The following is a 26,996-nucleotide window of genomic DNA, read 5'->3' as shown; positions in this document are numbered from 1 at the left end:
ATCTGTAACCCTCAATCCCCTTATCTTTTAGGAACTTGTCTAAACCTTCCTTGAAACCCTGCAATGTGCTCTGGACTATCACAACCTCCGGAAGCGCGTTCCATGTGTCCACCCCCCTCTGGGTAAAAAATATTATTTTAAAGTGTCCATGTCTTTATAAAGGTGAGGTGGTTAAGAAGTTGTCTCACTCCAATGGGTCCTGACGCTGGAGTGAGACAACTTCTTAACCACCTCACCTTTATGGCCAAGCTAAGTTCTTCAAAATATTTGCACTTTAACTTATTGGAGATAGCTGCTTTATAAAGACATGGACACTTTAAAATAATATATTTATTCAGACACAGTTGAAACTTTTCTACCGACTGAAGATGGTGCAATGATAGACTTTTCTGAAAACACTTGCTTGTCCCCGGTTTTGTGATTTTCTTACCATTCATTGGTTCTGAGCACCTTCTCGGTTAAAAAGGATTAGATTTTTTTTTGTTTTGTTTGCTTAAGGCCTTTGGGGACATTTTTTGTTTAAATCTTACCCAGTAGTGTTATTGGAGATCCAGCTTAGAGCAGCAACATAAATTTACAGGCTCTGAATCTGTTTTTCAGCAGCTAAAGGCTGCCAGATTGCAATTAGATATCTACTACACAGAAAAAGTGGCCCATGCCTGTGCCAGGCTAAAAATCAAGCTTATGAGAAAAACAACAAGATAAGCCATATGTTGACCTTGCACCAGCCAAATTAAACTTTTCCACCAACCACTATTCCTTGATAAACTATTAATTCCACAATGTTCCCCTTGTACGTTAAGATCCACTGACCAAAAACTCCTTTTTATTCCTTCTCTAAAAGAATTCTATTGCACCCGAAAAACCAATTTTGCAGTAACTGCACCCACACTATGGAACTCTCTCCCACAATATCTACGGGACGAACAAAATTTAATTAAATTCAAGACCGGCTTAAAGACTTTCTTATTTCAAGACGCTTTCGATTGAACCTAAATCATCATTTCTCATTTCTCATGTCTTCCTCTTTTATTTTTTCTTTCTCTTTCTTTTTTCCTGCCTCTTACCGCGAGTAAGTGCTTGCCTCAACAATGCTACCCCATTCCTCTCGTTCTATCCTCTCCCCACTTTCTCCTTCTTTACTAAATTATGTAATTTCTCCCCTCCTTCCCCTATTTTCCTCACCTTCCAGTTTGTCTAGTCTATGTCATATACGTTCACTTTATGTTATAAAATTTTTAGCCTTTATAAAACATTGTTAACCGGCCAGATATTTGCTTGATGGTCGGGATATTAAAAACTAATAAACTTGGAAACTTGCAACTTGGAAACCTGTGTAGACAGCAGGCTGATAGAAGCCTATATAAAATCAAAAATAGATGTGGCATTTTATTGACCCATACTTCAGATAAGGGAGCGGTTTGGGGAATATTGTAAAATAATGTAAAAGATATGTAAATATAACAACACTACAGCAGCTCATGTATGGAAAACCATCACAGAAACACTCTTAACTCTGTACTGTAACACCATTACAGAAGCTCAAGAATTGTAACATCATTACGGAAGCTCATGTAAACCGCTCTGAATTGACTCCCCAGTTAGTAGCAATATAGAAGCTTTCAATAAACAATATTACAGTGATATACAGTATATACACTTCTCCCTCCATATTCACGGTTTAAGCAATCGCGGTTTTGATTATTCGCAGTTTTTAGCTTGCTGGCTCCTTCCCCCCCATGACGTCAGCTTGCATAGAGAAATCACCGATTCCAAGCGAATACAAAGAAAAATCGCCGATTCCCGGCACTTTCTTCATCATGTGTTGCCTCTCCTTCAGGAACAGGCCAGGCCTCCCACCATGTTATTCGCAGTTTCACCATATTCACGATGGTTTATAATAGAAAACAGCGAATAACATATGAAAAAGTTATTTTTTGTTTTTCCGTACACTTTGCCCTCCGTATTTGTAGTTTCAGCATTTGCGGTTTTGATTATTCACGGTTTTTAGCTTGCTGGCTCCTCCCCCCAAATTACGTCAGCTTGCATAGAGAAATTGCTGATTCCAAGCGTTTCCAGAGAAAATCGCCGATTCCCAGTACTTTCTTCACCGTGTTTTGCCTCTCCTTCAGGAACAGGCCAGGCCTCCCACCATGTTATTTGCAGTTTCACCATATTCACGATGGTTTATAATAGAAAACAGCGAATAACATATGAAAAAGTTATTCGCGGTTTTTCTGTATTCGCGGATCTGTTAACCCTTTCAGGACCATAAGGATCGTAGGCCAATTTTTGTGGTTTTGACGACATTTTTATGGTAAAAAGGGCTTGCAGATGCCAAAAAATTGATTTTTTTTGTGAAATATCATTATTTTTATTTAAAAAAATCACACTTCTGGCTTATGGACAGTGTGGCAAGTGAATCTTCTCGTCAATCTAGCAACGACGCTAATGAATGAATGTCGGAACCAGTTTGTTTACATAAAGGCAGTATCATATGGAATCCGTACATATCAAATTTAGAACTGTGGACTATCCCAATCAAAATTTATAGGATTTTAAAGTTATGGGACAAATATGTCCCTTGGTCCTGAAAGGGTTAATCCCCTATCACAGCGAATACGGAGGGAGAAGTCAGAAGTGTACTGCAGACTCTGGGATTGACTTGGCGGCCATTGATTCTTATTTGTCGGAGCTTGCTTTACCAACTTTAACACTGGCACAATGTGTTTCTCTGGATAGGGAGACCACAATTAAATACATGCTACAAGCTATTAAAACTCTGCCTAATCTAAGTCTCCAAGTTTTTTTTTTGGGGGGGAGGGGACTTCTATAAAATTTTTGCTTCTCATCTTGCTCTGTTACTCTCTCTTGAATACTGTTCCCCTTTTCCACTGTCTGTGATTGAAGCTTGAATTGCAGCAATCCCTAAGCCACAGAAAGATTTGACAGCCTGTCAATCTTATCTCGGTGTCGAACACAGATGTAAAAATTTTTGCAAAGATTTGGGGCAAGAGGCTTGCCGCAACCCTACCTTAGTGGTCCATTCTGATCAGGTAGGCTCACAATTGCCCGTTCCACTCGGATGTCGATGTTCCTTCTCAGTACTGATTGCCGAAAAGACCTTCAACCACATCCACTAGCCTTTTATGAACATAAGAACATAACGATAGCCTTACTGGGTCAGGCCAAAGGTCCATCCAGCCCAGTAGCCTGTTCTCACGGTGGCCAATCCAGGTCACTAGTACCTGGCCAAAACCCAAAGAGTAGCAACATTCCATGCTACCGATCCAGGGCAAGCAGTGGCTATGAACTTTTCCTCCAGGAAATTGTCCAAACCCTTCTTAAAACCAGCTACGCTATCCTCTCTCACCGCAACCTCTGGCAATGCGTTCCAGAGCTTAACTATTCTCTGAGTGAAAAAAATTTCCTCCTGTTGGTTTTAAAAATATTTCCCTGTAACTTCGAGTGTCCCCTAGGGCTCCTTTTATCAAGGTGCGCTACGGAGGTTAGCGCGTCGGACGTTTCATCACGCGCTAACCCCCGTGGCAAGCCAAAAAAACAAACGCCTCGTCAATGGAGGCGTTAGCGACTAGCGCGGCAGGCGGTTTAACGCACAGTATTCCGCGCGTTAAACCCCCTACCGCACCTTGATAAAAGGAGCCCCTAGTCTTGGTAATTTTTGACAGAGTGAAAAATCGATCCACTTGTACCCGTTCTACTCCTCTCAGGATTTTGTAGACTTCAATCATATCTCTCTTCAGCCGTCTTTTTTCCAAGCTGAAGAGGCCTAGCCTTTTTGTCTCTCCTCATACGAGAGGAGTTCAATACCCTTTATCATCTTGGTCGCTCTTCTTTGAACCTTTTCTAGTGCCGCTATATCCAAATTTGGTCTCTGCTCCCATTTTTGGGCCTGGATCTTGGCATTCACTGCTAAGCCATGGGCCTGTGTGTGAATTAAGGGGGGTAATTCTCAACAGTTTGAGTTGAGCAGAGGTCTTGACAGGGTTGCCTTCTGACTTCCCTGTTTTTTGCACTACTGATGGAACCATTGACAAGCGTTGTTCACACAAGTCTGGATGTTTGTGGACTTCATGCGGGTGATATTGAATACAAAATTGTGCTGTTGGCGGATAACATACTTCTATCGCTTACTAATCTCCTTGTCTCATTTCTAAACCTATTGTCTCTCTTGCATAGGTACTAGGCTGTCTCAGGATTCAAGTTAACATGAGCTTTTAATGTTAATTTGGATAGTACTTTTAAACAGGTTTTTCAGCAATCTTTCAGTTTTAAATGAGTGGCCAGTAAAATTAAATATTTGGGTGTTTACAAGTAGAGAATGACACGAGGACAAATTTTTCCATGTTCCCGTGAGAACTCATTTTCCCGTCCCATCCCAGAGAGTTCTTTTCCTGCCCCTGCCCCATTCCTGCAAGCTCCGTCCACATCTGCACAAGCCTCAAACACTTTAAAATCCTAAGTAGCAACATTCTAGAGCTCAGATTGTGATGTCATAATGCCTCATTCCACCAATGCCTAAGCTCCGTCCTCATCTGCACAAGCCTCAAACACTTTAAAATCATAAGTAGCAACATTCTAGAGCTCAGATTGTGATGTCATAATGCCTCATTCCACCAATGCCTAAGCTCCGTCCTCATCTGCACAAGCCTCAAACACTTTAGAATCATAAGTGCTCGAGGCTTGTGTGGTTAAGGCAGCACTTACAGGAATGGGGCAGGGACAGCGACAAAACTCACAGGGATGGGATGGGGAAATCGAGTTCCTGTGGGGATGGAGACAAATTTGCCCCCGTGTCATTCTCTATTTACAAGTCCTACAAAGTATGATACTAAATGGACTTGATTATTGTAAAGAGGGTATTTGAGAGTGGGATATCCAGGATTATCCCAGGACAAGCAGGCAGCATATTCTCAACATGTGGGTGACGTCACCGACAGAGCCCCCTAGTGGACATTTTCGCAAGCAGACTTGCTTGAAGACCTTCAAGCTTGCGATTGGCCCGCACAAGCACGCATGCCCCTCCCGCCCGACCTAGGGCATGCGTCTCCTCAGCATGGCCTCAGTTCTATGTTTTCCGTGGAGCCAAAAGCACTGCTCCCTTGCTTCGCGCGATCTCGTTGTCCCTCTTGCACCACAGCTTATTTGGTTACTTTCAGTTAAGTCGCTGTGGCTGTGTCTTTATTTTTCTTCTTTTTTTTTTTCCTTTCATATATTTTTAATCCGGGTTCACCAGTCTTGTTCTGGCTGCCTGGCCTCGCGGGGCCGCGGCCATCATTTTTCTTATGTCCCAGCCTTGTTCCGGGTTTAAAAACTGTACTCAGTGCAACCGGGTTATCTCCATCACCGACCCTCATCGTTGGTGTGTGGAGTGCCTTGGTGCGGAGCACCGCACTGATTTGTGTCCATGTTAGGTGACTTTGCAACCGCGGGGTCTTCGTCGGAGGGTGGCCAAGATTCTCCAACTATTTGGCCCCATGGATCCTGCGGGACAGGCCTTGAGTTCGGCCTTGGCACCCTCATTGGGTGCCTCGGCCTCGAAGTCCTCGGCCTCAAAGTCCCACTTGGCCTCAAAGGCTCCGGCCTCGGTTCCTCCTGCTACTCCTGTCTCGGGTAAGTCTCCTCTTTCCTCCTCAGGTGTGCCGGCAAAGAAGCCTGCCTCAGAGTCTCATGTCAGTGCTGCCTCGTCGGAGTCTTGGAGACATCATTCTAAGCGTGCCTCCTCAAGTAGGGAATATTCTTCCTTGAGGTCGCCCCCGAAGGAGCGCACTGCTGCACCTACGATCCAATAGCCTTTGCTCTCGGTGCCTATGTTCGAGGACATGCTTAAGGCTATACTTACCACGCAGCTTTCCTCGGTGGTGAGCCAACTGATCCCAACCTTGACACCTCTGACCTCGGTCTCGACCCAGCCTCGGTCTGACCAGCCTGAGCGTCCTTCTCTCGTGTCTCGGGGCCGTGCCCGCAAGACTTGTCGGGTTCCCTCGAGCGATTCTTTATCCCCCAAGTCACCCGCTTTTCGCCCGCCCCTCCTAAAAAGCTCCGGTCTTCACCGCTCCTTCGTGGCAGGTCTCTGACCGCAAAGCCTTCCAGGCACACCCTTGTCCTCGAGTTGGACTCTAGTTTGTGTTCCCCATTGAGGCAGATGCCAGCCTCTAAGAGGTCTTCGAAACCAGTGGAGGAATTTCCCTTTGCCCCGTCTTCTCCGAGGCTCCGCCAGCTGATTCCTCGGACTCTGGGGTCCTCCCCAGTCCACCTTACATGGGGTCATTCCTCGATGCCCCCCAGACACTTTAGTCAAGCCTCTTCGATCTCCCATTCGCGGGACTCCGAGGCCCCCAGCTTACTATTTGAGGGAAATTTCTCCCTCTTTCTCGGCTGCCCCCAGATCTCGCTCGGGGTCTCCTCAGGGGGATGAGTCTTCTTCTCAAAACTCCTCCTTTACTCGTTTCATCTCTGACATGGGTAGGACCTTGAACCTGGACCTCCAGTCTGAGTCCCGTTATACCCAGGAATTCCTGGCTGAAATGGGTGTTAATCATCAGCCCCGTGAGGCGCTGCACTTGCCATTGCACCAGGTTCTCCGGCAAACATTTCTCTGGAACCTGGAGACCCCCTATGCGGTCACGGCCATTCCCTCCAAGTTGGAGTCCCATTACCGGACGATCCCGGTTAAGGGGTTTGAGAGTTCTCAGCTTTCTCACCAATCCTTGGTGGTTGAGTCTTCCTTGAAGAAATCCAACCCCTCGAAGGTTTACGCTGCCATCCCTCCAGGCAGGGAGGGCTGTACGATGGACAAATTTGGTCACTGTCTTTATCAAAACTCAATGATGGCCAACCGTGTCCTCAACTATAACTTTATCTTCACGTCATACATCAAGTTCTGTGTGGACGCCCTCTGCTCGTTCCGGGAGGAGGTACCGGATTCTCGGCATCAGGAATTTCATCTCCTCGAAGAGACCCTCTCCCAGCTCTGCCTCTATATGTTTCAGGCGGCCTATGACACCTTCTAGTTGTCCCCGAGGGTCACAGCGTTTGCAATCGCCATGCGTCGCCTCGCTTGGCTCAGGATTGTGGACATGGATCCGAATCTCCAGGATCATCTTGCCAATCTCTCTTACGTGGATAATGAACTATTTGATGATTCCATAGAGGCAGCCACCAAGCGCCTCTCGAAACACGAACGGTCCTTCGCTTCTCTGGTGAGACTTAAGCCGAAGACCCCTCCGGCTCGGCAATACAAAATTCCTCTCTGGAGGTATCCGCAGAAATCTATTCCTGCATTCTCTCGGCCTCCTTCGAAGTGGCTGCAACAGCAGCAGCAGCGACAAGCTAAGGCCCAGCCGCCGGCTCCGGCGAAGCCTGGGCCGTCTTTATGACAATTCCAGTCTGAGCCTTCGGGCTCCCTTCCTCCTGGAGCCTTCCTCCATCCCCATCGGGGGTCGTCTCCATCATTTCTATACCCAGTGGGAAAGTCTTACCATCGATAGTTGGATACTTTCCATCATCCGGGAGGGGTACTCCCTTCACTTCAGTCACATGTCCCTGGACCTTCCTCCAAGAGAGTTTCCTTCTGCCCGGTCTCAGCTGCCTCTCCTTCTGCAGGAAGCTCAGGCCCTTCTTCGCCTTTGGGCCGTCAAGGAGGTTCCTCCGGACCAGTGGAATACCGGATTTTATTCCCGGTACTTTCTGGTACCCAAGAAGACAGGGGATCTGCGTCCAATCCTGGACCTCCATGCTCTGAACAAGTTTCTGGTCAGGGAACGGTTCAGAATGCTCACCCTTCCTACCTTGTACCCCCTCTTGGACGAGGCTCACTGGACCTCAAGGAGGCATACACGCACATTCAGATACACCCGGCCTCTCGCCGGTATCTGAGATTCCGGGTGAGGGATTTCTACCTCCAATACCGTGTTCTTCCCTTCGGCCTGGCGGCCTCTCCGAGGGTTTTCACGAAGTGTCTAGTTGTGGTAGCTGCGGCCCTGCGTCTCCGCAGCCTGCAGGTGTTTCCCTACCTCGACAACTGGTTGATCAAAGCGTCCTCGCGCCACGAAGTTCTGCGAGCGATGAATCAGACCATCTTGCTCCTTCAGAGTCTTGGCTTCGAGGTGAACTTCCCCAAGTCCCACCTCTGTCCGTCCCAGTCTCTGGAATTCATCGGAGCGGTCCTGGACAAGGTTCGTCTCTGCTCTTTCTTGCCTCGGCCTCGTCAAGAGGCCCTTGTTCGTTTATGTCAGAGGGTGGCCCATCTGTCTTCGGCCCTGGCTCGGCTCCTGATGGTCCTCCTAGGGCACATGGCCTCCACAGTTCACGTGACTCCTTTTACCAGACTTCTCCTCCGTATTCCTCAATGGACTCTAGTGTCCCAATGGAACCAGGATCGGGACCCTGTCTCTCGACTCATTGTCGTGACTCCTTTGTTGAAGCAGTCTCTCTGTTGGTGGATGCTCTCTTCCAATCTTTTCAGAGGTTTTCTGTTTCATGCTCCTCCTCCGCAGAAGGTCCTGATGACAGACTTGTCGGCCTATGCTTGGGGGGCTCATCTGGACGGTCTTCGCACTCAGGGTCTTTGGTCCAGTGCCCACCGCCTTTGTCACATCAATCTGCTGGAGCTTTGAGCGATTTTCCTCACCCTGAAAGCTTTTTGTCACCTGCTTCGCGACCGAGTGGTGCTGGTCCGCACGGACAACTAGGTCGCCATGTATTATATCAACAAACAGGGGGGCACAGGGTCCCTGTCCCTGTGCCAGGAGGCAATGCAGCTCTGGGATTGGGCCATCTGCCGCCACATATTTCTTCGAGCGGTCTACATTCAGGGCCAGCACAATTGTCTGGCGGACAGGTTGAGTTGTCTTCTGCAGGCTCACGAGTGGTCCATCCATTCCTTGACCCTGCATCAGATGTTTGCTCTTTGTGGGACTCCCAATGTCGATCTGTTTGCGTCCCCTCTCAATCACAAGTTGTCCCGCTTCTGCTCCAGGGTTTACACCCCTCTCAGGCTCAAGGCGGATGCTTTTCTGCTGGATTGGACGAACCTGTTTCTGTATGCATTCCCTCCATTCCCTCTGATTCTGAAGACTCTCGTCAGGCTCAAGTCCACAAGTGCCACCTTGATTCTGATAGCTCCTCAGTGGCCCCGACAGCCCTGGTTCTCCCTTCTGTTGCAACTCAGTTCCAGGGAACCTCTTCTTCTGCCTGTTTTTCCTTCTCTGCTTTCGCAGAGTCGAGGTTCTCTACTTCATCCCAACCTACAGTCTCTGCACTTGACGGCTTGGTTCCTCGAGACTTAATGCCCTCGTTCCAGTTCTCCCAGCCTGTGTCGGACATTCTGGAGGCATCTCAGAAGGAGTCCACTCGCCAATGTTACCATCAGAAGTGGACCCGCTTTTCTTCCTGGTGTGCTACTCGGCAGCAGGAGCCGCTATCTACCTCCTTATCTGCTGTCCTGGATTATCTGTTACACTTGTCTGGCGCTGGACTCAAGTCCTCTTCGGTTCGAGTCCACCTTAGTGCCATTGCTGCTTTTCATCAGCCAATTGACGGGAAGCCTATCTCTGTGGTTTCCCGCTTCATGAAAGGCCTTTTCCACGTTCATCCGCCCCTTATTTTGGGATCTTAACGTGGTCCTTGCTCGCTTGATGAAACCCCTGTTTGAGCCGCTAGCACAGGCTCACTTGAAGTATCTTACCTGGAAGGTTGTGTTTCTGATTGCTCTCACTTCTGCCCGTTGGGTCAGTGAGCTTCAAGCCTTGGTAGCGGACCCACCTTTCACTGTCTTCCATCATGATAAGATGGTTCTCCGTACCTATCCTAAGTTCTTGCCTAAGGTTGTCTCTGAGTTTCACATCAACCAATCCATTGTTCTTCCTGTGTTTTTCCGAAGCCCCATTCTCACCCTGGAGAAGTGGCTCTGCATTCTCTTGATTGTAAGCGTGTGCTGGCCTTCTACTTGAAGCACACTGCTCCTCATCATTCTGCTCCCCAGCTGTTCCTCTCTTTCGATCCAAATCGCTTGGGTCGCTCTGTTTCTAAGTGGACCATTTTTAACTGGTTGGCCGCTTGTATCTCTTTCTGTTATGCTCAGGCTGGTCTCTCCCTGCCGGGTCGAGTCACGGGCCACAAGGTTAGAGCGATGGCAGCGTCTATTGCTTTCCTCCGCTCAACTCCGCTTGAGGAAATCTGTAAGGCTACCACTTGGTCCTCGGTTCATACGTTTACCTCTCACTACTGTCTGGATACTTTCTCCATATTGGCATGGTGACTGCACTATCAGTATGCTTACCAACACCACATATTTAGATATACAGGTCTCCCTCCATATTCGTGGGGGTTATGTGCGCAGCCCCCCCTTGCGAACACCATAAATTCACGAATAACTTTCCCTCCATTTTAGCAGCAGTATTTCGAATCTCTCCCTCCCTCCTACGATCTCTGTCAAAGCCAGAGCAGGTGCAGAAGAAAGAAGGGGGTGCGTGCAAAGGAGCAGCATGCTCTGAAAATGTGCCTCTTCAGTGTGTTTGTTGAGCTGTGAAGTGGGTAAAGCAGGCATCTTTTTCTTCTTCCTTCGTCCTTGCCACCCCCCATCCCCCACTGTAAAAAGAAGCAGTTTTTGTCCTGTCTTTCAGCCCTTGTTGGAACTCCTAATGTGCCTCCACTGCCTCTCTGCGGTTGCCCTACCCCATGAGAGAAATAACCGGCCTCACTCCACCGGCCTCCACCGCGAATAACCAAAGTCACAAATGCCAAACCCGCAAATATTACTGGCACTTAATGTCACTTCATACAGCTTATAATCTGCCTTTTTCCAAGGCAGAGTACAGTAATTAAAATCAAGCAAAAATATACTTCAAACACATAAACAGCGTACAATGGAGCAAAGACTACTGCGATGCATTTATGGTCCCAAATCTGACTGTAGAAGTAAAGGCTTAAAAGTGATTTCCACTGACAGCTTGTTCTGTTCAAGTGGGCCCACATTGGAACAACATCTCCTTCATGCCCATTTCAATCAAGTGTGCCAGAAAGAAGGTACAATCAACACGCATGCAACTTCCGATCTGAGAGATCGCCATTGAACATACCAGTTTAGCTGGTCAATCAAATTCCAAGATGATTCTTGATACAAACTTTGGTGTCCCAACGTTAACAGTTTAAATCTAATATGTTCACTTACTGGCAACCATTATAATTTCTTAAGCTAAGAGAAAGCATGATTATGCCTAGCCAAGCCATACTAAGAGCACTTACGGATCTTCAGAAATTTATAACAACACTGAAAACTACTTTGTTTATGGAGGCTTTTAGCTGAATGAGCAGTGATATTTTATGAGGATACTGGAACTGTTTTACATTTTGTATGTATGTATGTTTTTATAATTGTGATTGTATTTTGTAAGCTGCTTAGGTTTAAGCGGGTAAGAAATTTTTTAATTAAATAAATAATAGTAGCCATACTGCAGAGTTTTGTACAATCTGTAGAGCATGATTGGCACATTTGGTAAAGCACAGTTACTTACCGTAACAGGTGTTATCTAGGCAGATATTCTCAACATGTGGGTGACATCACCGACAGAGCCCCCTGGCGGACGTTTTCGCAAGCAGACTTGCTTGAAGACCTTCAAGCTTGCAATTGGCTCGCGCATGCGTGCGTGCCCCTCCCGCCCAACCTAGGGCATGTGTCTCCTCAGCGTGGCCTCAGTTCAGATAGCTAGCAAAGAAGCCAACCATGGGGAGGTGGGCGGGTTGCAAGAATATCTGCCTGCTGTCCATGGATAACACCTGTTACGGTAAGTAACTGTGCTTTATCCCAGGACAAGCAGGCAGCATATTCTCAACATATGGGAGACCTCCAAGCTAACCAGAATGGGATGGAGGGAGAGTTGGCAATTTAGGAGAATAGATTTTGCAAAACGGACTGGCCAAAATGCAGGGCCACATTTTGGATTTGTAGGTACTTGGAGGGCCTCAGAAAAAATAAAAAATAGTTCATGTCTTATTAAAGAAATGACAATTTTGCATGAGGTAAAACTCTTTATAGTTTATAAATCTTTCCTTTTGGCTAAGTCTTAATAATAATATTGTCATTTATAGCTAAAGAGACATATGATCAAGAAACTGTTTTAGTTTACTTTTGTGATTATGATAAACATACCGAGGGCCTCAAAATAGGACCTGGCGGGCTGTGAGTTTGAGACCACTGAGTTAAGGGGAACAGTTAATCTGCTGGCTGGGTTGGAGGGCAGAGGGGAAAACAGGACAATCAAGCCATTGTGACATCACTGATGAGGCTGGCTCTTATTGGTGGAATGAAGCATTATGACATCACAATCTCAGCTCTGCTTCCCAAAGACAAACAGGATGTCATGGTTACAGTTAAGCCAGTGGTCTCCAACTCAAACCCTTTGCAGGGCCAAATTTTGGATTTGTAGGTACTTGGAGGGCCTCAGAAAAAAAAAAAAAATAGTTCATGTCTTATTAAAGAAATGACAATTTTGCATGAGGTAAAACTCTTTATAGTTTATAAATCTTTCCTTTTGGCTAAGTCTTAATAATAATATTGTTATTTATAGCTAAAGAGACATATGATCAAGAAACTGTTTTATTTTACTTTTATGATTATGATAAATATACCGAGGGCCTCAAAATTGTACCTGGTAGGCTGCAGGTTTGAGACCACTGCCCTAAATAAATAAAGCCAGGACTGCCAAACCTGGATGGAGTAAATTGGCAGCCCTGGTGAGTGTGCTGGAAATGGCTGAAACCTAGGGCTGTACTTTTCAACCAGCCCCGCTAATGTGTGCTGCTCTGTTACATTTTGTGCGTGGGTTCTGTTTTTGTGTTTTTATTTAAAGCACAGTTGTCTTGGTCCATTGAATCCTTGCTGCCAAGCTAGTAAATCCCCCCACGTACAGAAGTTGGAAAAGCGGCCAAAGCAACTTTTAAAAAAACCCAAAAGAATCAATTATAAACCTCTTCTATATGGAATATGTGCAGTTAAAAAACATCGATCTGAATTGTTTACTGGACTTATTCCTACTGTTAGTGTTGTCAGTGTTAATGTATTCTTTCCTACAATGTAAATGTTTATCTTGTAATTGTACGAAAAGTCCATTTGGCCCCAGATACTGGAAGGAGGAGAGATAATGCCTACACACAAGCAGGCATGTCAATGGGATGTTTGTTTCATGACCTTGAGGAAGAGACCTGAGGCTGTCGCTGAAAGTGCCAAAACTGAGAGGAACAATGATTGTGAAATGTTTTTCGGTTTTATGCACAAAGACATGCTGAAATAATGAGTATATTGTATAGTGAAAATGGAGGAACATTGACAGGCGATAAAAGGGTTCAGCACTGAAATGCTGGTTTTATTGTCCTCCATAGGGGGGAATTTAATATATTAAAAATGTAAAAAGCTCAGATCAGAGGGGAAGAATCGAGACGAGAGCACAGGATCTTGTGCAAGACCCTGTCAATCAAAAGTTTCTTGCTTGCCAATAACGTTTCAGAATGAATGACCTGGGCAATATGTTTGCTCCAGTTCAGCCCTTCTATAAGTAACTAAGAAAAGGATTATAGCAGTGATTCCCAAACTTTTTTCTATAGTAGAACTCCTAAAATATTTTTCATACTCCGAGGAACCCCCATTCCCTTCCCCACCTCATCCTCCCCCAGAGGCGTACCTAGGGTATGTGACACCCGGGGCCCATTGTTTTTTGACACCCCCCCCCCCCCAATGTAAAAAAATATTTTTAGCAATGTTCCCCCCAGGTGCCAGCCATGAGGGGGTGTTCCCGGCCTAGGAGTCATAGTCCGGGAACTTCCCTTCTCACGGCCTGGTGCCAAGGCTCTGGATAGTCCTCATGGCCCAGCATGTTCCCAGCCTTCTCTCCCTTTACAAGGGACCACATGTAGTCCTTCTCCCTCCACGAAGCCTACCATATTGCTGTTGGTCTAGAGCAGGGGTCTCAAAGTCCCTCCTCGAGGGCCACAATCCAGTCAGGTTTTCAGGATTTCCCCAATGAATATGCATGAGATCTATTTGCATGCACTGCTTTCATTGTATGCTAATAGATCTCATGTATATTCATTGAGGAAATCCTGAAAACCCGACTGGATTGCGGCCCTCAAGGAGGGACTTTGAGTTCCCTGGTCTAGAGGGGTAGGAGCAATCCCTAGTTATTCTTACCCTTGCCACGCCACTAGCAAATCGACTGTCTGGACCTCCCTTTGGCAGTTTCCCGGCAGCCATTTTGTCAACAGGGCAGGAGCTACTTACTGACATGGAACACCTGAAGACAATTAGGGTTCCGTGGAACCCAGTTTGAGAATCGCTGGGTTCTAGTGACTGAGAAGCAATGCTTTGCATTGCAGGGTGGTAGAGACCCAGCTTACATTTTCCTTGTCCTTACAGGGGCTGAAAGTGCTGTGCCAGCAGTGTTCGGAGAATCAGTAATGAGGTGTGTGGCAGAATTCTGGAGGTGGTGCATAGTAACATAAGAATTGCCGCTGCTGGGTCAGACCAGTGGTCCATCCTGCCCAGCAGTCCACTCATGCGGCGGCCCTCTGGTCAAAGACCAGCGCCCTAGCTGAGACTGAGACTAGCCCTACCAGCGTACGTCCTTGTTCAGCAGGAACTTGTCTAACTTTGTCTTGAATCCCTGGAGGGTGTTTTCCCCTATAACAGACTCCGGAAGAGCGTTCCAGCTCTCCACCACTCTCTGGGTGAAGAATAACTTCCTTACGTTCGTACGGAATCTATCCCCTTTCAATTTTAGAGAGTGCCCTCTCATTCTCCCTACCTTAGAGAGAGTGAACAATCTGTCTTTATCTGCTAAGTCTATTCCCTTCAGTATTTTGAATGTTTCGATCATGTCCCCTCTGTCTCCTCTTTTCAAGGGAGAAGAGGCCCAGTTTCTCCAATCTCTCATTGACGGCAACTCCTCCAGCCCCTTAACCATTTTAGTTGCTCTTCTCTGGACCCTTTCGAGTAGTACCGTGTCCTTCTTCATGTACGGCGACCAGTGCTAGACGCAGTACTCCATGTGAGGGCAATAAATGATGGCAGATAAAGACCAACACTGTCCTTCCAGTCTGCTTGGTGAATTTGTCAGGATTGTAGTTGCTGCTCCATGCAGGTTAGTTCTGTTTCCCTCCTCCCTCCCCTTCCAAGTTGATCAGAGGTGAGAGAGGGAGAGAGGGGAGAAATGCTGGGGGAGGGGAGAAATGCTCGATCTGGGGGAAAATGGAGGTGCGAAAGTAAGAGAGAAACTAGATGGGGTGGGAAGACAGAAAGAGAGTGGGGGATGCTGGACCTACAGAGAGGATGGGGAAGGCAGGAAGACGAGACTAGAAAGGGCAGAAGCTGGACATGGGGACACATATAATAGATGGCAAGCATGGAGGGAGCATAGGGCTATGGACACAGAGGGATGTCCTGGCTTTCCTAGAGAAATTGGACAAGGATAGATTCAGCTTTTTAGTGTTGATCTGGGTCAGGTGGCAACATTAATTATTGCTAATCTAGAATTTTATAGTGGTTCCACCAGACAAGTCTCACCTAGAAATGACTTGGGGTGGAGGCATTATCCATCAGGTGTTCTGAAAACTAAGAGTGGTGTTTCTTGAAAGATTTAATGCATGTTTGTTTACTTTCTTTTAGAAAACATCATTAAGAAGGGAAGGTGTGGCACAAGAAAATGGGTGACGCCAATGTCACGGAGCTAACGTCACTCCTTTTCAGTTTATATCAGTATGTGGTGAAAGAAAAGAACAGCACAGTCCTGGCACTGCACAAACGCCAAGACCAGTTGGAAATAGTTTATGTCCTCTTGCTCTTAGGCTTCTTTGGATTCCTGACATTCGGAGTGATGCTTAGCTACATTCGTTCCAAGAAGCAAGAGCATTCCAATGACCCCTACAACACGTACATCGCAAAGGACTGGGATATAAGTCTCCGGAAGCTTGTTACCACTTCAACAGCAAAGAGTAGTTCTGCCTGCTTTATGATTGAAAACCAGTTTGCTGTTGAACAGCCCAGCAGCTTCATTCCAGAGGTGAAGCCTAATTAACTGTGGCTCCAGGTTCCTGGACAAATTCTTCGGAAGATCCTCAGACAATCGTCAACCGCCTCCATGCATCGGTTTTTCAAGGCATCTTTTTGCAACAATCCTTCCTTAAGCAATATTTTTGAAAACAAAATATTGCAAGCCTGATCATGAGCTACAAACCATACTGGTATCGGTAGCTGACTTCACCGTGATCTGCCTCCTCTGTAGCAGTAACTGTACTTCAAGGTGTTTGTGCCTTCTTGGGTCATGGGGGTGGACGGAGGCTGACGTGTGTACTATTCAGTAGTTCAGGCAAGGGATTCGTGCATGGGATCTGAGAATTGCTTCCTCCAATCAACCTCATGTTCAGTTGGACAACAACAGCCTTGTCTCCGTTGTCTTGTTTTGGATGAATAATACCAAGGGGACCAAGTTAGGGAGCTATACCAGTCACAGTCAATACCACCTTCCAGCCTGGCAAAGCTGCTTCCAAGCTACCCCCCCCCCCCTCCTTTCTCCTACAACAGCAATCACTGCTCATACCTCAGCCAACTATACTTCATTCCCCTTCTATTACTGCTCCCCACCCCCTTATCCAAACATTCACCTACAACCCACCAGACCATTATGCCCCCAGCCACCCACTCCCTCTTCTTCCTTGCCAACCCAGCTTGGGCTAGACCCACACAATGACAACCGCTGCACAATTACCCCCCACACTCTTGCAACCCCAACACTACTTGCTACAATATGCTTCACCATACCAGTCATCACAGGACAGGGCAAATACGGTAACTTAAGCTCTCAGTAGAAGAGCCACTGACCCAGGAACCCCCTAAACCTCATCCCCATCCTTCCCTCCCTTCCTCCCACAAATGACAACCCACTCACACTGGCTCTTATCAACACCAGATCAGCCTCCAACAAAATCATCACTTTCCATGATCTTATCCTTGACAAGGGCTGGGATGCCCTTATGATTACAGAAACCTGGCTCCGTGATAATGATGGGGTAGTGCTGGGCGAACTATGCCCCCCAGGCTACCAGGCCCTAGCCAGAGTAGCAGCTATCGTCATTGACCACCACCTCTTCTAAGCTAATACATTCCATCACTCTCCCCACATTAGAAGCCCTAACCTTCACCATAGGCCCCAAAAGTGAAATCACCTTCATCCTGCTATACAAGGCGCCACACTCTCCAGCTGAAGCCCTGGAAACCCTCCTTGACTTCATCGCCAAACTATTCATCTCCTCCAAACTTGTGACCATCCTAGGTGACTTCAACTTCCCTGATTACCCCAACACATCTGGAATGAGCGATGACTTCCTATCTGCCTTAACTGACTTAGGATTCCACCAGGCATTATCCACCCCCACACACTCAGCAGGCAACACCCTAGACTTAGTGTTCATACACAAGGACCTAACTACAGAACCCCAACAAGTGAACTGCACCGCTACTCCAGTCCCATGGTCAGACCACCATATCATCGAATTACAGCTCTCTCACAAAGCCTCCCCAGCCCAACCAAAAGGCCTCACTCGGACCACTCAAACCCAGATCATGGACTCAGTTGACCTACTAGACATGGCTGCTGGCATCTAAGACCTCAGCATCACCTCCACTCCATCGACCTGACTGCTTGTACCTGGCATTCAGGAATCCAATCCCTCTATGACGGCTTTGCTCAGAAAAAAGCTACATGACTATCCAATAACAAACCTCCTGCTCTGTGGTTTACCAGTGACCATCGATCCCTAAAGAGAACACTGAAGTAAGCAGAGAGGAGATGGGTCAAGCACCTGAGCGAGGAGACTAAATCACACTGAAGAAATCTATCAGCCACCTACAAATCTGCCATTCTGGAGCCAAAAAAAAGCTCACTACTCACAACTACTACAGAGAACTCTTAACCGATCCAAACACCTCTTCGCTCTGAAAAACCAGCTCATCTCTGCTGCCCAAGGAACCGAGCACAACAACTCCACAGACCTAGACAGTGAGGCCCTCTCTGACTTCTTCCAGAACAAAATTGACAACATCCGTAATAAACTTGACACCACACTCAGCAATGCCCCCTCCACCAGGCACATCCCTTAAACCACCCTGCAATCCCAATAGCTGGATCCCCAACCTAACTTCATCTAGTCACAAACAACAAGCTTTTTGAAACATTGAAAGCGCTCAAACCCTCTAACATGATCATTGACCTTGCCCATCCAGCCTCCTCCTATCCAGCGGAGACGCGTTGGCAAAATCCATCCTCCCCATCATAAACAGCTCCCTATCAACTGGGAAGGTTCCACTCAGCTTGAAAACAGTCATTTTTAAGCCCACCCTCAACCCAAGCAACTACTGACCAGTCTCCAACCTCCCGTTTGTATCCAAACTCTTTGAATGAATAGTACTCCACCGACTAATCCCATTCATAGAAGAACAAGGAGCCCTATCCTCCTTCCAATCCGGGTTCCAAGCAGGCCACAGCATGGAGGCAGTCCTTCTAGACATCATTGTTGACAGTTGGTCAATACTAGACAAAGGAAGCAATGCCCTACTAGTACTTCTAGACCTAAGCGATGCCTTTGACACCATTGATCACCAGCTTTTACTGTGCAGATTCACCGACCTTGGAATCATAGGCTTTGCCCTTCAATGGTTCACCTCATTCCTACAGCAGAGAACGCAAGCAGTAATTTTAGACCCTAACACATCAGAACCCAAACTCATCAAATATGGAGTCCCCCCAAGGTGCCCTGCTATCCCCACTTCTATTCAACCTGTACATAAGGCCAGTCATTGACATTGCCCAAAAATACAGCATCAAAATTCACTCCTATGCAGATGACATACCACTACTCCTCCCGCTAGGTGAAAAACGATCTGCCCAACTCACCAAACTCCAACACTGCCTTTCTGAAATGAAGAACTGAATGACAAACAAGAAACTCCAGCTGAATGTCGCTAAGACAGAACTCCTATGGATCAGAAAAAAACACCAGCTCCACCTGCCCAGCATATCTTGGGATGCCACCCTCTTAACAGTAAATGATTAGGTGCGCAGCCTCTGAGTGATACTGAATGGCCACCTGTCCCTCTCAGCCTACATCTTGCAGGTGGTCTCCACTTCCTTTTACTATCTGTGCCAACTAAGAAGGATCAAGCCATCCATCTCTAAACCTGACGTGTCCCAGCTCCTCTAAGCCTATGTACTCTCTAGGATGGACCACTGTAACTCCATATTTAATAGAATTACCACTAAAGAACTCAATCGCCTCCAACGAGTCCAAAACACAGTGATCCGCCTCCTTTACAGCCTCAACTACCAGGTCCCCAGCTCTCCACTCAGAAAACTGGCTACCTGTCAACAAACACTGCATGTTCAAAGCTTTGGTAATAGCGTACAAAAGATTCCACGTCGTCACCCCTTCTTACATCACATCCAAGTTACACCAGTACACCCCCACCCGCCCCTTCCGCTCTGAAGCAGAAAGGCGACTATGTTTCCCCCCCCCCCAGGAAGATCTCTCCAAATGGAAACTGCACGTAAGCGCTTGGACAGTCACGTCATCTCTCGGCTTTGGAACCAACTGCCTGCATAAATAAGATCTCAGAACTCGTTGCTGGCCTTCCGAAAAGCAATAAAGATTTTCCTCTTCAACTGAACAGCCACCAACAAACAGACTCCTCCTTTCCCTTCTTCCTAAGAACACTTGTTCTGCATCCTGCCTTTTCTTAATTTACTGTGACTTCTTTTAATGTACTGTGCTTTTTCTTCTGCATCCATCCATATACTTGTGATGATCTCGAAAATGTCTTTGTGATGTATTATAATTTATTGTGAGTGTCCTTTTGTACCCCGTTTGGAGCGCAAGGGAGGATGGAATAGAAATCGAAGCAAATAAATAAATAAATAAAACTTTATGAATCACAGATAACCTCGGGCTCATGTGAGCTTTATAAAAGATAAAACTGTTGAACTTACAATCAATTAAAAACATACAATAATCATTTTCAGAATTTACTAAACAAATAAGTTTTCATTAATCTTCTAAAATGCATGTAAGAGAATGTTAGTGATATTAACTGTTGAATTATAGACTCCCTTGTGGCCACTTGGTTGGAACGTAGATTGGCTACATATCTTTTATACTTGCATACCTTTACTGAAGGAAAAGTGAAATAAGTAATATTTTGCAAAGATCGTTCTGGTAAAGAAAAAGAAAGATGATCATATAAGTAAGAAGGAACTAAACCAAACATGATCTCATAACAAACACATCCTAATTTGAATAATACCCTGGCCTGTATTGGAAGCCAATGTAATTTCTGGTTAAAAAAAAAAACAAAACAACCCAACAACAAACAAACCCCAGAAAGACGATCCCATTTATTCAGATTAAATATTAGACGCACTGCAGAATTTTGGAGAATTTGTTAATTTTGGAAATTTTTATAGGAGCCCGTTAAGTAAATTATATTGCAATAATTTTGGATACTTAATAATAGAGATTGCTACTAATAGTTGAAACGGATAAAGTTCAAAATAAGAATGACTGGACTTTAACTTCCATAGCATTACAAATCCTTTTCGAACTACCAAATCCACTTGTGATTTCATTGATAAATTCCAGTCTAATTAAACCCCTTGTAAAGGAAGGGATTGCTGAAGTGAGGATTAATCTGGCACAGGGGATTCAAGTTACTCACTATGGGCTCCTTTTACTATGGGCTCCTTTTAGCGCACGCAAACCATTCGCTAAATGAAAAATACTAACGCAAGCTCTATGGAGGTGTTAGCGTGCGCGGCATTGTAAAACCGCTAGCGCATCTTAATAAAAGGAGCTCTATGTGTGAAAATGACAGAATAAGGAGGGGACCGACCTGACGTAATGCTGAGATGGAGTGATTGTTCTCAGTGAATATAAATTTCTTATTCTGTCTGTCTTTTTCTGTACTCTCTAGGATGGACTACTGTAACTCCATATTTAATGGAATTACCACTAAAGAACTCAAACGCCTCCAACGAGTCCAAAACTCAGCGATCCGCCTCCTATACAGCTTCAACTACCAGGACCCCATCTCCCCAACTGCAGTATTTGTCTCTTTTTTTTTTTTTTTTTTTAGTTTTTCCTTTAATCTTTTGGAGGTTTGTACAGAAAGATTTCTCTTTTCTCGCTCTTATCAGCTGCATTTCTTCTGCATTAAAACAATATTGTTAGGAAAAGTCTTTAGCTAGTTTGGTCAGCAACTAATGTGAACTCTCTCTCTCTTTCTGATTTTTATTTCTTTACTGGTATCTATTTTTTGGGTTACTCTTCCCAGTTCACCACTCTTAAATCCTTTAAATCCTATCGTGCTATGGTGAATCCCCATAGTAAAATGACAGTAGATAAAGACCTAAATGGTCCATCCAGTCTGCCCAGTAGTCACACTCCTTTTGCATTCATGGTTAAATAGTCTTTTCTGTAATAGTTCTCAGCAATAGACCGTAGATGTCCGCCCAGTACTGTCTTTAGGTTCCTACTGCTGGAGTTGCCATCGAAACCCACTCTATCCTGTCCTAATCGTCCTGTCACTGGAGTTTCTATCAAAGCCCTCCTCGGCTCATCCTAACCAAATCTCCATATATGGGACACAAATTGTGCAGGATTGCCCAGTACCGGTCTTAGTTTGTTTTATGCCATTCATTTCTAATTAGAGATCCTCTGTGTTCATCCCATGCTTTTTTGAATTCCAGCACCGTTTTCATCTCCACCACCTCCCTCGGGAGGGCATTCCAAGCATCCACCACCCTCTCCATGAAAAATAATTTCCTAAAGTTACTGCTAGGTCTGCCACCCCACAACCTAAATTCATGCCCTCTAGCTTTACCATTTTCTTTTCTCTGGAAAAGATTTGTTTCTAAAATAACAAACATACATTGCATATGAACAGAGCACGAAACCTGTAGAGCAACTGCAAAATAGAAAAACACAAGGGTTTCCACCTGCCCCTATACCTGTCGCATTCCTTCCTCAAGGCTTCTGAGGCTCAGACTGAACTTTGTCGCAAACTGTCCAAGCAAAGTTTAAAAGCCAACAGCCGTGCCCAAGGCTCCCTCTCTAGAAGGGACTAGAAGCGCTTCCTTCCCAATGCTCCTAGCTAATAGGATGGAAATTTACTATTTAAACAAATGAATGGTCTTAAACAGTTTACTTTTAGAAATATTGATATTAAGGACTCTGATCTCAACAGATCATGACTCGTGTGCGCAGATATTAAATTTATCTACTGCAAAATCTAGGTGAGGCAACTCTTAAAATTTTAATCCCCACTTGTGGTTTTGCAGTGTTCCTGAGCATAAAAATCTGCTTAGTCTGCTCTGAACAGAGCATTAAAAAAAAATGTGCCCCGTTTCTTGATCTCTCTGAAATGGCTTGTATGATCCAGTTGATGCCCTTGGCACCGTTTCTGGCAGTATCTTCAGAGCACCCATCACAGCTGTAGGAAAAGTGCCCCCCCAGTGCCCAGCTCTTGTGATAATGCCTTAATCTGTCAATAACAGGGTTCATAACACATGTACATTTCTTTTTTAGAAATGATTTGAAGATGAATAACAGATTACAACTAGGCCAGGAGTTCTGTAGCATGGAAGATGCTAGATTTGTTTCTTCGTAAGATGCTGAGAAAATCCATATTTGTGCAATAAACCATGCTTGATGTCTTATATTTTACTGTTGTATTGATACTGTTCTGCAATTCACTAGATGAGATGTATATTGTCTATTCTATCATCCATATATTGATCGCCTAGTTGAGTGATCTCCCAGTTGTGGTTCCCAAAGTCCTTCATTTTGGCCCTTAAACAGTTGGCCGAAATGTTCTTCAAGTCCAGCAAACTCATTTAAGTTTTAATCTTACCCACTTGGATAGTGCATTCAATGTCTGAAAAAAGGATTGCCGTAGGCCAGGTATAGGACCTACTATGCCTGCATCATATGTACATATGGCTGCAGGTCAGGTCAAAGGTCAGGATTTATATTTAGATGCAGCAGTGATATGACAAAGCTAGAGAAGCCATGAAACACTTGCGTTCAGAGAAACTGTGGAAACCATGCCAACGTTTTGCTAAAACGCAAGAGAGTGCTTGATATAAAAAGAGAATTTTCAATGATGTTTTAAACTTGTATCGGCGTAACTGTGTAGGCAGAAATCTTTGCTTGCCTTTGGAGCTCTCTCATGTGTGCATTGTGGCCCTTTACATGAAAAAGGTTGGCGATCACTGGCCTTGTTCTTACTAGAGAGTTGCACGGGGACAGAAATCCCCCCATCCCCGTCAGGATCCTCTCCGTCCCCACCCGTCCCCGTCAGGATCCTCTTCATCCAGAATCCTAAAGAATAGCAAGATTCCGGAATCCCAAAGAGTAACAAAAGATTCTGGAACCCCAAAGAGTAGCAACATTCCATGCTACCGATCCAGAGCAAGAAGTGGCTTCTCCCATGTCTTTCTCAATAACAGACTATGGACTTTTCCTCCAGGAACTTGTCCAAACCTTTCTTAAGTGGGTTAACAAATTTTAATAAACTTGAAAGTAACTGTATCTGGGTACTGGTCTGAATATCACCAGTAGCCTAATAGTTAGTGTAGCAGGCTTTCATCCTGATGAAGTGGGTTCAATTCCTACTGCAACTCTTTGTGACCTTGGGCAAGTTACTTAACCCTCCATTGTCCACTAAGGACTGAGAAAGTACTTGCATATAATGTGTACAGTGCTACGTATGTCCCGTAGCACTATGGAAATGATTATTAGTAGTAGTAGCAGTCCCTAAATATTTAGCAGTGAGATCCAGGGATAACCTGGTGCAGAATATTCAAGTATAAAATGCCTATGGTGGACACAATATTGCCCAGTATGGGGGTAATTTGATAAGTGGATGCCTCCTTTTAGTGAGAGCTTGTTTTATAATGGCATCTGGGCACCTGGACTCCATAACCTGATATTGGCGTGCCTACTTGTGTGTGACCATAATAACACCAGCTAGAGACTGGGTGTAACTGCAGTTATGTAAATGAGGCATAACTTTTACAGTATTCTGTCTTGGGGATGGGGAGGGTCTTTGGTTAGAAAGGGGCAACTTCAGGGAGGTGGTTGGCCACTAGGGAGGGCCCTTCAGATTGGGAGGGGGGTTCTGGTTAGAGTGCCAACATCGGGGGTTTGATTTGGAGAGCCCAAGAAGGGCTCTTACTGATGGACACCGGCCCTTTTAACATGTTCCCAGGCCCACGGAATAATTCTGCATGCGAGGAGTGTTGTTCTTGGCCACGTGAGTCGACACCCTGCAGTATTGCGATTAGAGCTACACCAAAAACCATAATTTTGCTATTTGAATGAATACGGATAATGAAAAATATTTGGTCAAATATGAATACCGAATATAAATAATGGGAGTTCAGTTTTAATATTGTGTATTGAGAACTTCTATCCCCCTATTAATGACTGGGGAGTAGAGAGTTGCACGGGGATAGAAATCCCACCCATCCCCGCCAGGATCCTCTCTGTCCCCACCAGGATCCTCTCCGTCCCCACCCATCCCCGCAAGGAATTACCTCTGTCCCCGCCCGTCCCCATAAAAAGCAGCAATTACTTCTGACAGGATCATCAATTCCACAGTTTCTTTTGTGTTTGCACTGCTATTTTCCTTGTGGAATCTCTTTGGTGGAACCCTTTTTTTGTTTTCTGTTCAGGTAATTAACTTATAAACCCCCCTGTTTTGCTAAGGCTGACGTGTCCATTATATTATATGGACGAATCCTGCTTCCGAAGCCTTCCATCCCCGTGGGAGTCCCGTTGGCTAGAGGGAGGTCCCCGTGGGAGTCCCGTGAGCCAGAGGGGGATCCCCGTGGGAGTCCCGTGGTTATGGGGGGGACCCGCGGGATTCCCGCGATCCCCATTCCCGTGCAGACCTCTACTGGGGAGTTGATTCAGAGCGGCTTAAATGAGCCTCTGCAAAGGTTCTACAATACATGGGCTTCATACTGCAATACACGCAGCTCTGTGGTGATGGTACAATACAGGCAAGATCATCACTGATGCTGAAACCGTGGATTGAAGACAAAGTTTTATTTTATTTTTCTTTCCAGCTTATGATTTATCTTTAATCTTATCTATTGTTTTGCCTTTTGTCTTTGTTTTCTTCTATTTCTATCATTTAAATTTCCCCCTTCTGCTTCTATTCCTTTCTCTCCTCTCTTCTACCTTCCAAAGTATTTAGATCAATGCTGTCTTGTTAAAATGTTTATTTTATTTTTATTTTTCCTCTAACTCTACTTTTCACTTCTCTATTACCCTCCAGGTACTTTAGTTAGATTGTGAGCCTTCGGGACAGTAAGGGAATTTTTCAAGTACCTTTCTTATTTCTAATCTTAATGTATATTTTCTGTAAACCGCTTAGAACCTAACGGATGTAGCGGTATATAAGAAATAAATTACATTACGTTACATTACATTATGCCATAATCCATCATTCTACTTATGTTACTGACAACAAACAAAGGATCCAACGAAACGGCAGTAAAATATCGAGTCGAAAGACAAAGGGCTCCTTTTATCAAGCCACGCTAGCAGTTTAACACGCATTAAACCCCCGGCCGCACTAGCCGCTACCCCCTCCCCTTGAGCAGGTGGTAATTTTTGGGTTAACGCGTGATGAAACGTCTTGATAAAAGGAGCCCAAAGGCAAAAACTGCAGTGGCGATGTACAAGATACCAAGCCTTTAATGAGCAATCGTAAAAAGATAAATATAGTTTGTGTCCAAAAGGATTGATGAACCCGGACCTGACACAATCTGTGTTTCGAAGAAACACTCCTTCCTCAGGGGTCCTAAATGGTATCATATGCAGGAAACCTGATGGATAGCAACTGGAATCAGCGGTAAACAGCTAAACTACGTAGGAGCTCTCATAGTTTGTTCGGCTGTTTACCGCTGATCTGGGGGCCCTGTCCCGTTTTGAGTGGGGAAAAAAATGGTCACGTTATGTATTAGGGCAATGCTCTTCAACCTTTTGACACCTAAGGACCGGCGGAAATAAAATAATTATTTTGTGGACCGGCACCGGTCCGCAGACTGGCAGTTGAAGAACACTGGGCTAAGTCATGGGCCAGACCCCGCCCATTGCCACCTAATCTCCGCCCTACCCCCATAATTGTACTAATTGTAATACCATTTTTCTCATTCATTTTTCATATATACACACACACAATATAATAATACTAGCTGATGACCCGGCGTTGCATGGGTATTTAATTATAGCAATAACACTGTAAATGGATTCAAATAAAGATACTTTATAGTGGTGAATGAAATTATTTTTTTACAGCTTTATAAAAAGTACAATATTCAAATTATAATGTGAAATATTTGACAAAATGAATACAATACAACTAACGCAAAACGTGATTATAAACAACAATTTTAGTTTCACCTCCAGGAGCAAGAACATATAAATTATTGGGTGAAGAGACCCTCAGAACATATCACCCCAGGTAGTGAGGGATCTGCATACCAAGTTTCGTTCAAATCGGTCAAGCCGTTTTTGAATTACTGTGAGAATGGCAGCTTTTTACATTTTTTCCATTGACATGAATGGGTGAAATCCGATTATCTGTTTGTAGCTCCGCCCACGTGTGCAGGTGGGCCGCGAGACCCCCAGAACATATCATCCCGGGTAGTGAGGGATCTGCATACCAAGTTTCGTTCAAATCGGTCAAGCCGTTTTTGCGTGATCGCGGCACATACACACACACATACACACATACATACCTCCGATTTTATATATATAGATTAACAACACAAAATGGTTAACCACAAAATTTAACTACACAGAGCACACTATATGCTTCTCAATATTCATTTCTACCAGAACACAGATAGCCCCATGCAAATACG

At 45.2% G+C, this 26,996-nt stretch overlaps 1 protein-coding gene across 3 annotated transcripts in view; it reads left to right on the top strand.

Moving 5' to 3' along the window:
- Positions 1-26,996, top strand: part of LOC117363206 (potassium voltage-gated channel subfamily E member 1-like) — a 58,287-nt gene that overhangs the window by 19,361 nt on the left and 11,930 nt on the right. For 2 of the 3 annotated variants that reach the window (XM_033950617.1, XM_033950618.1), the window contains exon 2: positions 15,680-20,455. The exons of the other annotated variant lie outside the window; for it this stretch is intronic. In XM_033950617.1, coding sequence (XP_033806508.1) covers positions 15,717-16,088 — 372 coding nt within the window. In that variant the 5' untranslated portion in view covers positions 15,680-15,716 and the 3' untranslated portion in view covers positions 16,089-20,455. Of the gene's footprint in view, positions 1-15,679; positions 20,456-26,996 lie in introns of those variants that run through there. 3 annotated transcript variants of the gene reach the window in all.

This window comes from Geotrypetes seraphini, chromosome 6 (assembly GCF_902459505.1).
Source record: "Geotrypetes seraphini chromosome 6, aGeoSer1.1, whole genome shotgun sequence".
Taxonomy (NCBI): domain Eukaryota; kingdom Metazoa; phylum Chordata; class Amphibia; order Gymnophiona; family Dermophiidae; genus Geotrypetes; species Geotrypetes seraphini.
The sequence above is the reverse complement of the archived record's forward strand: the minus strand, read 5'-3'. Positions and strand labels throughout refer to the sequence as shown.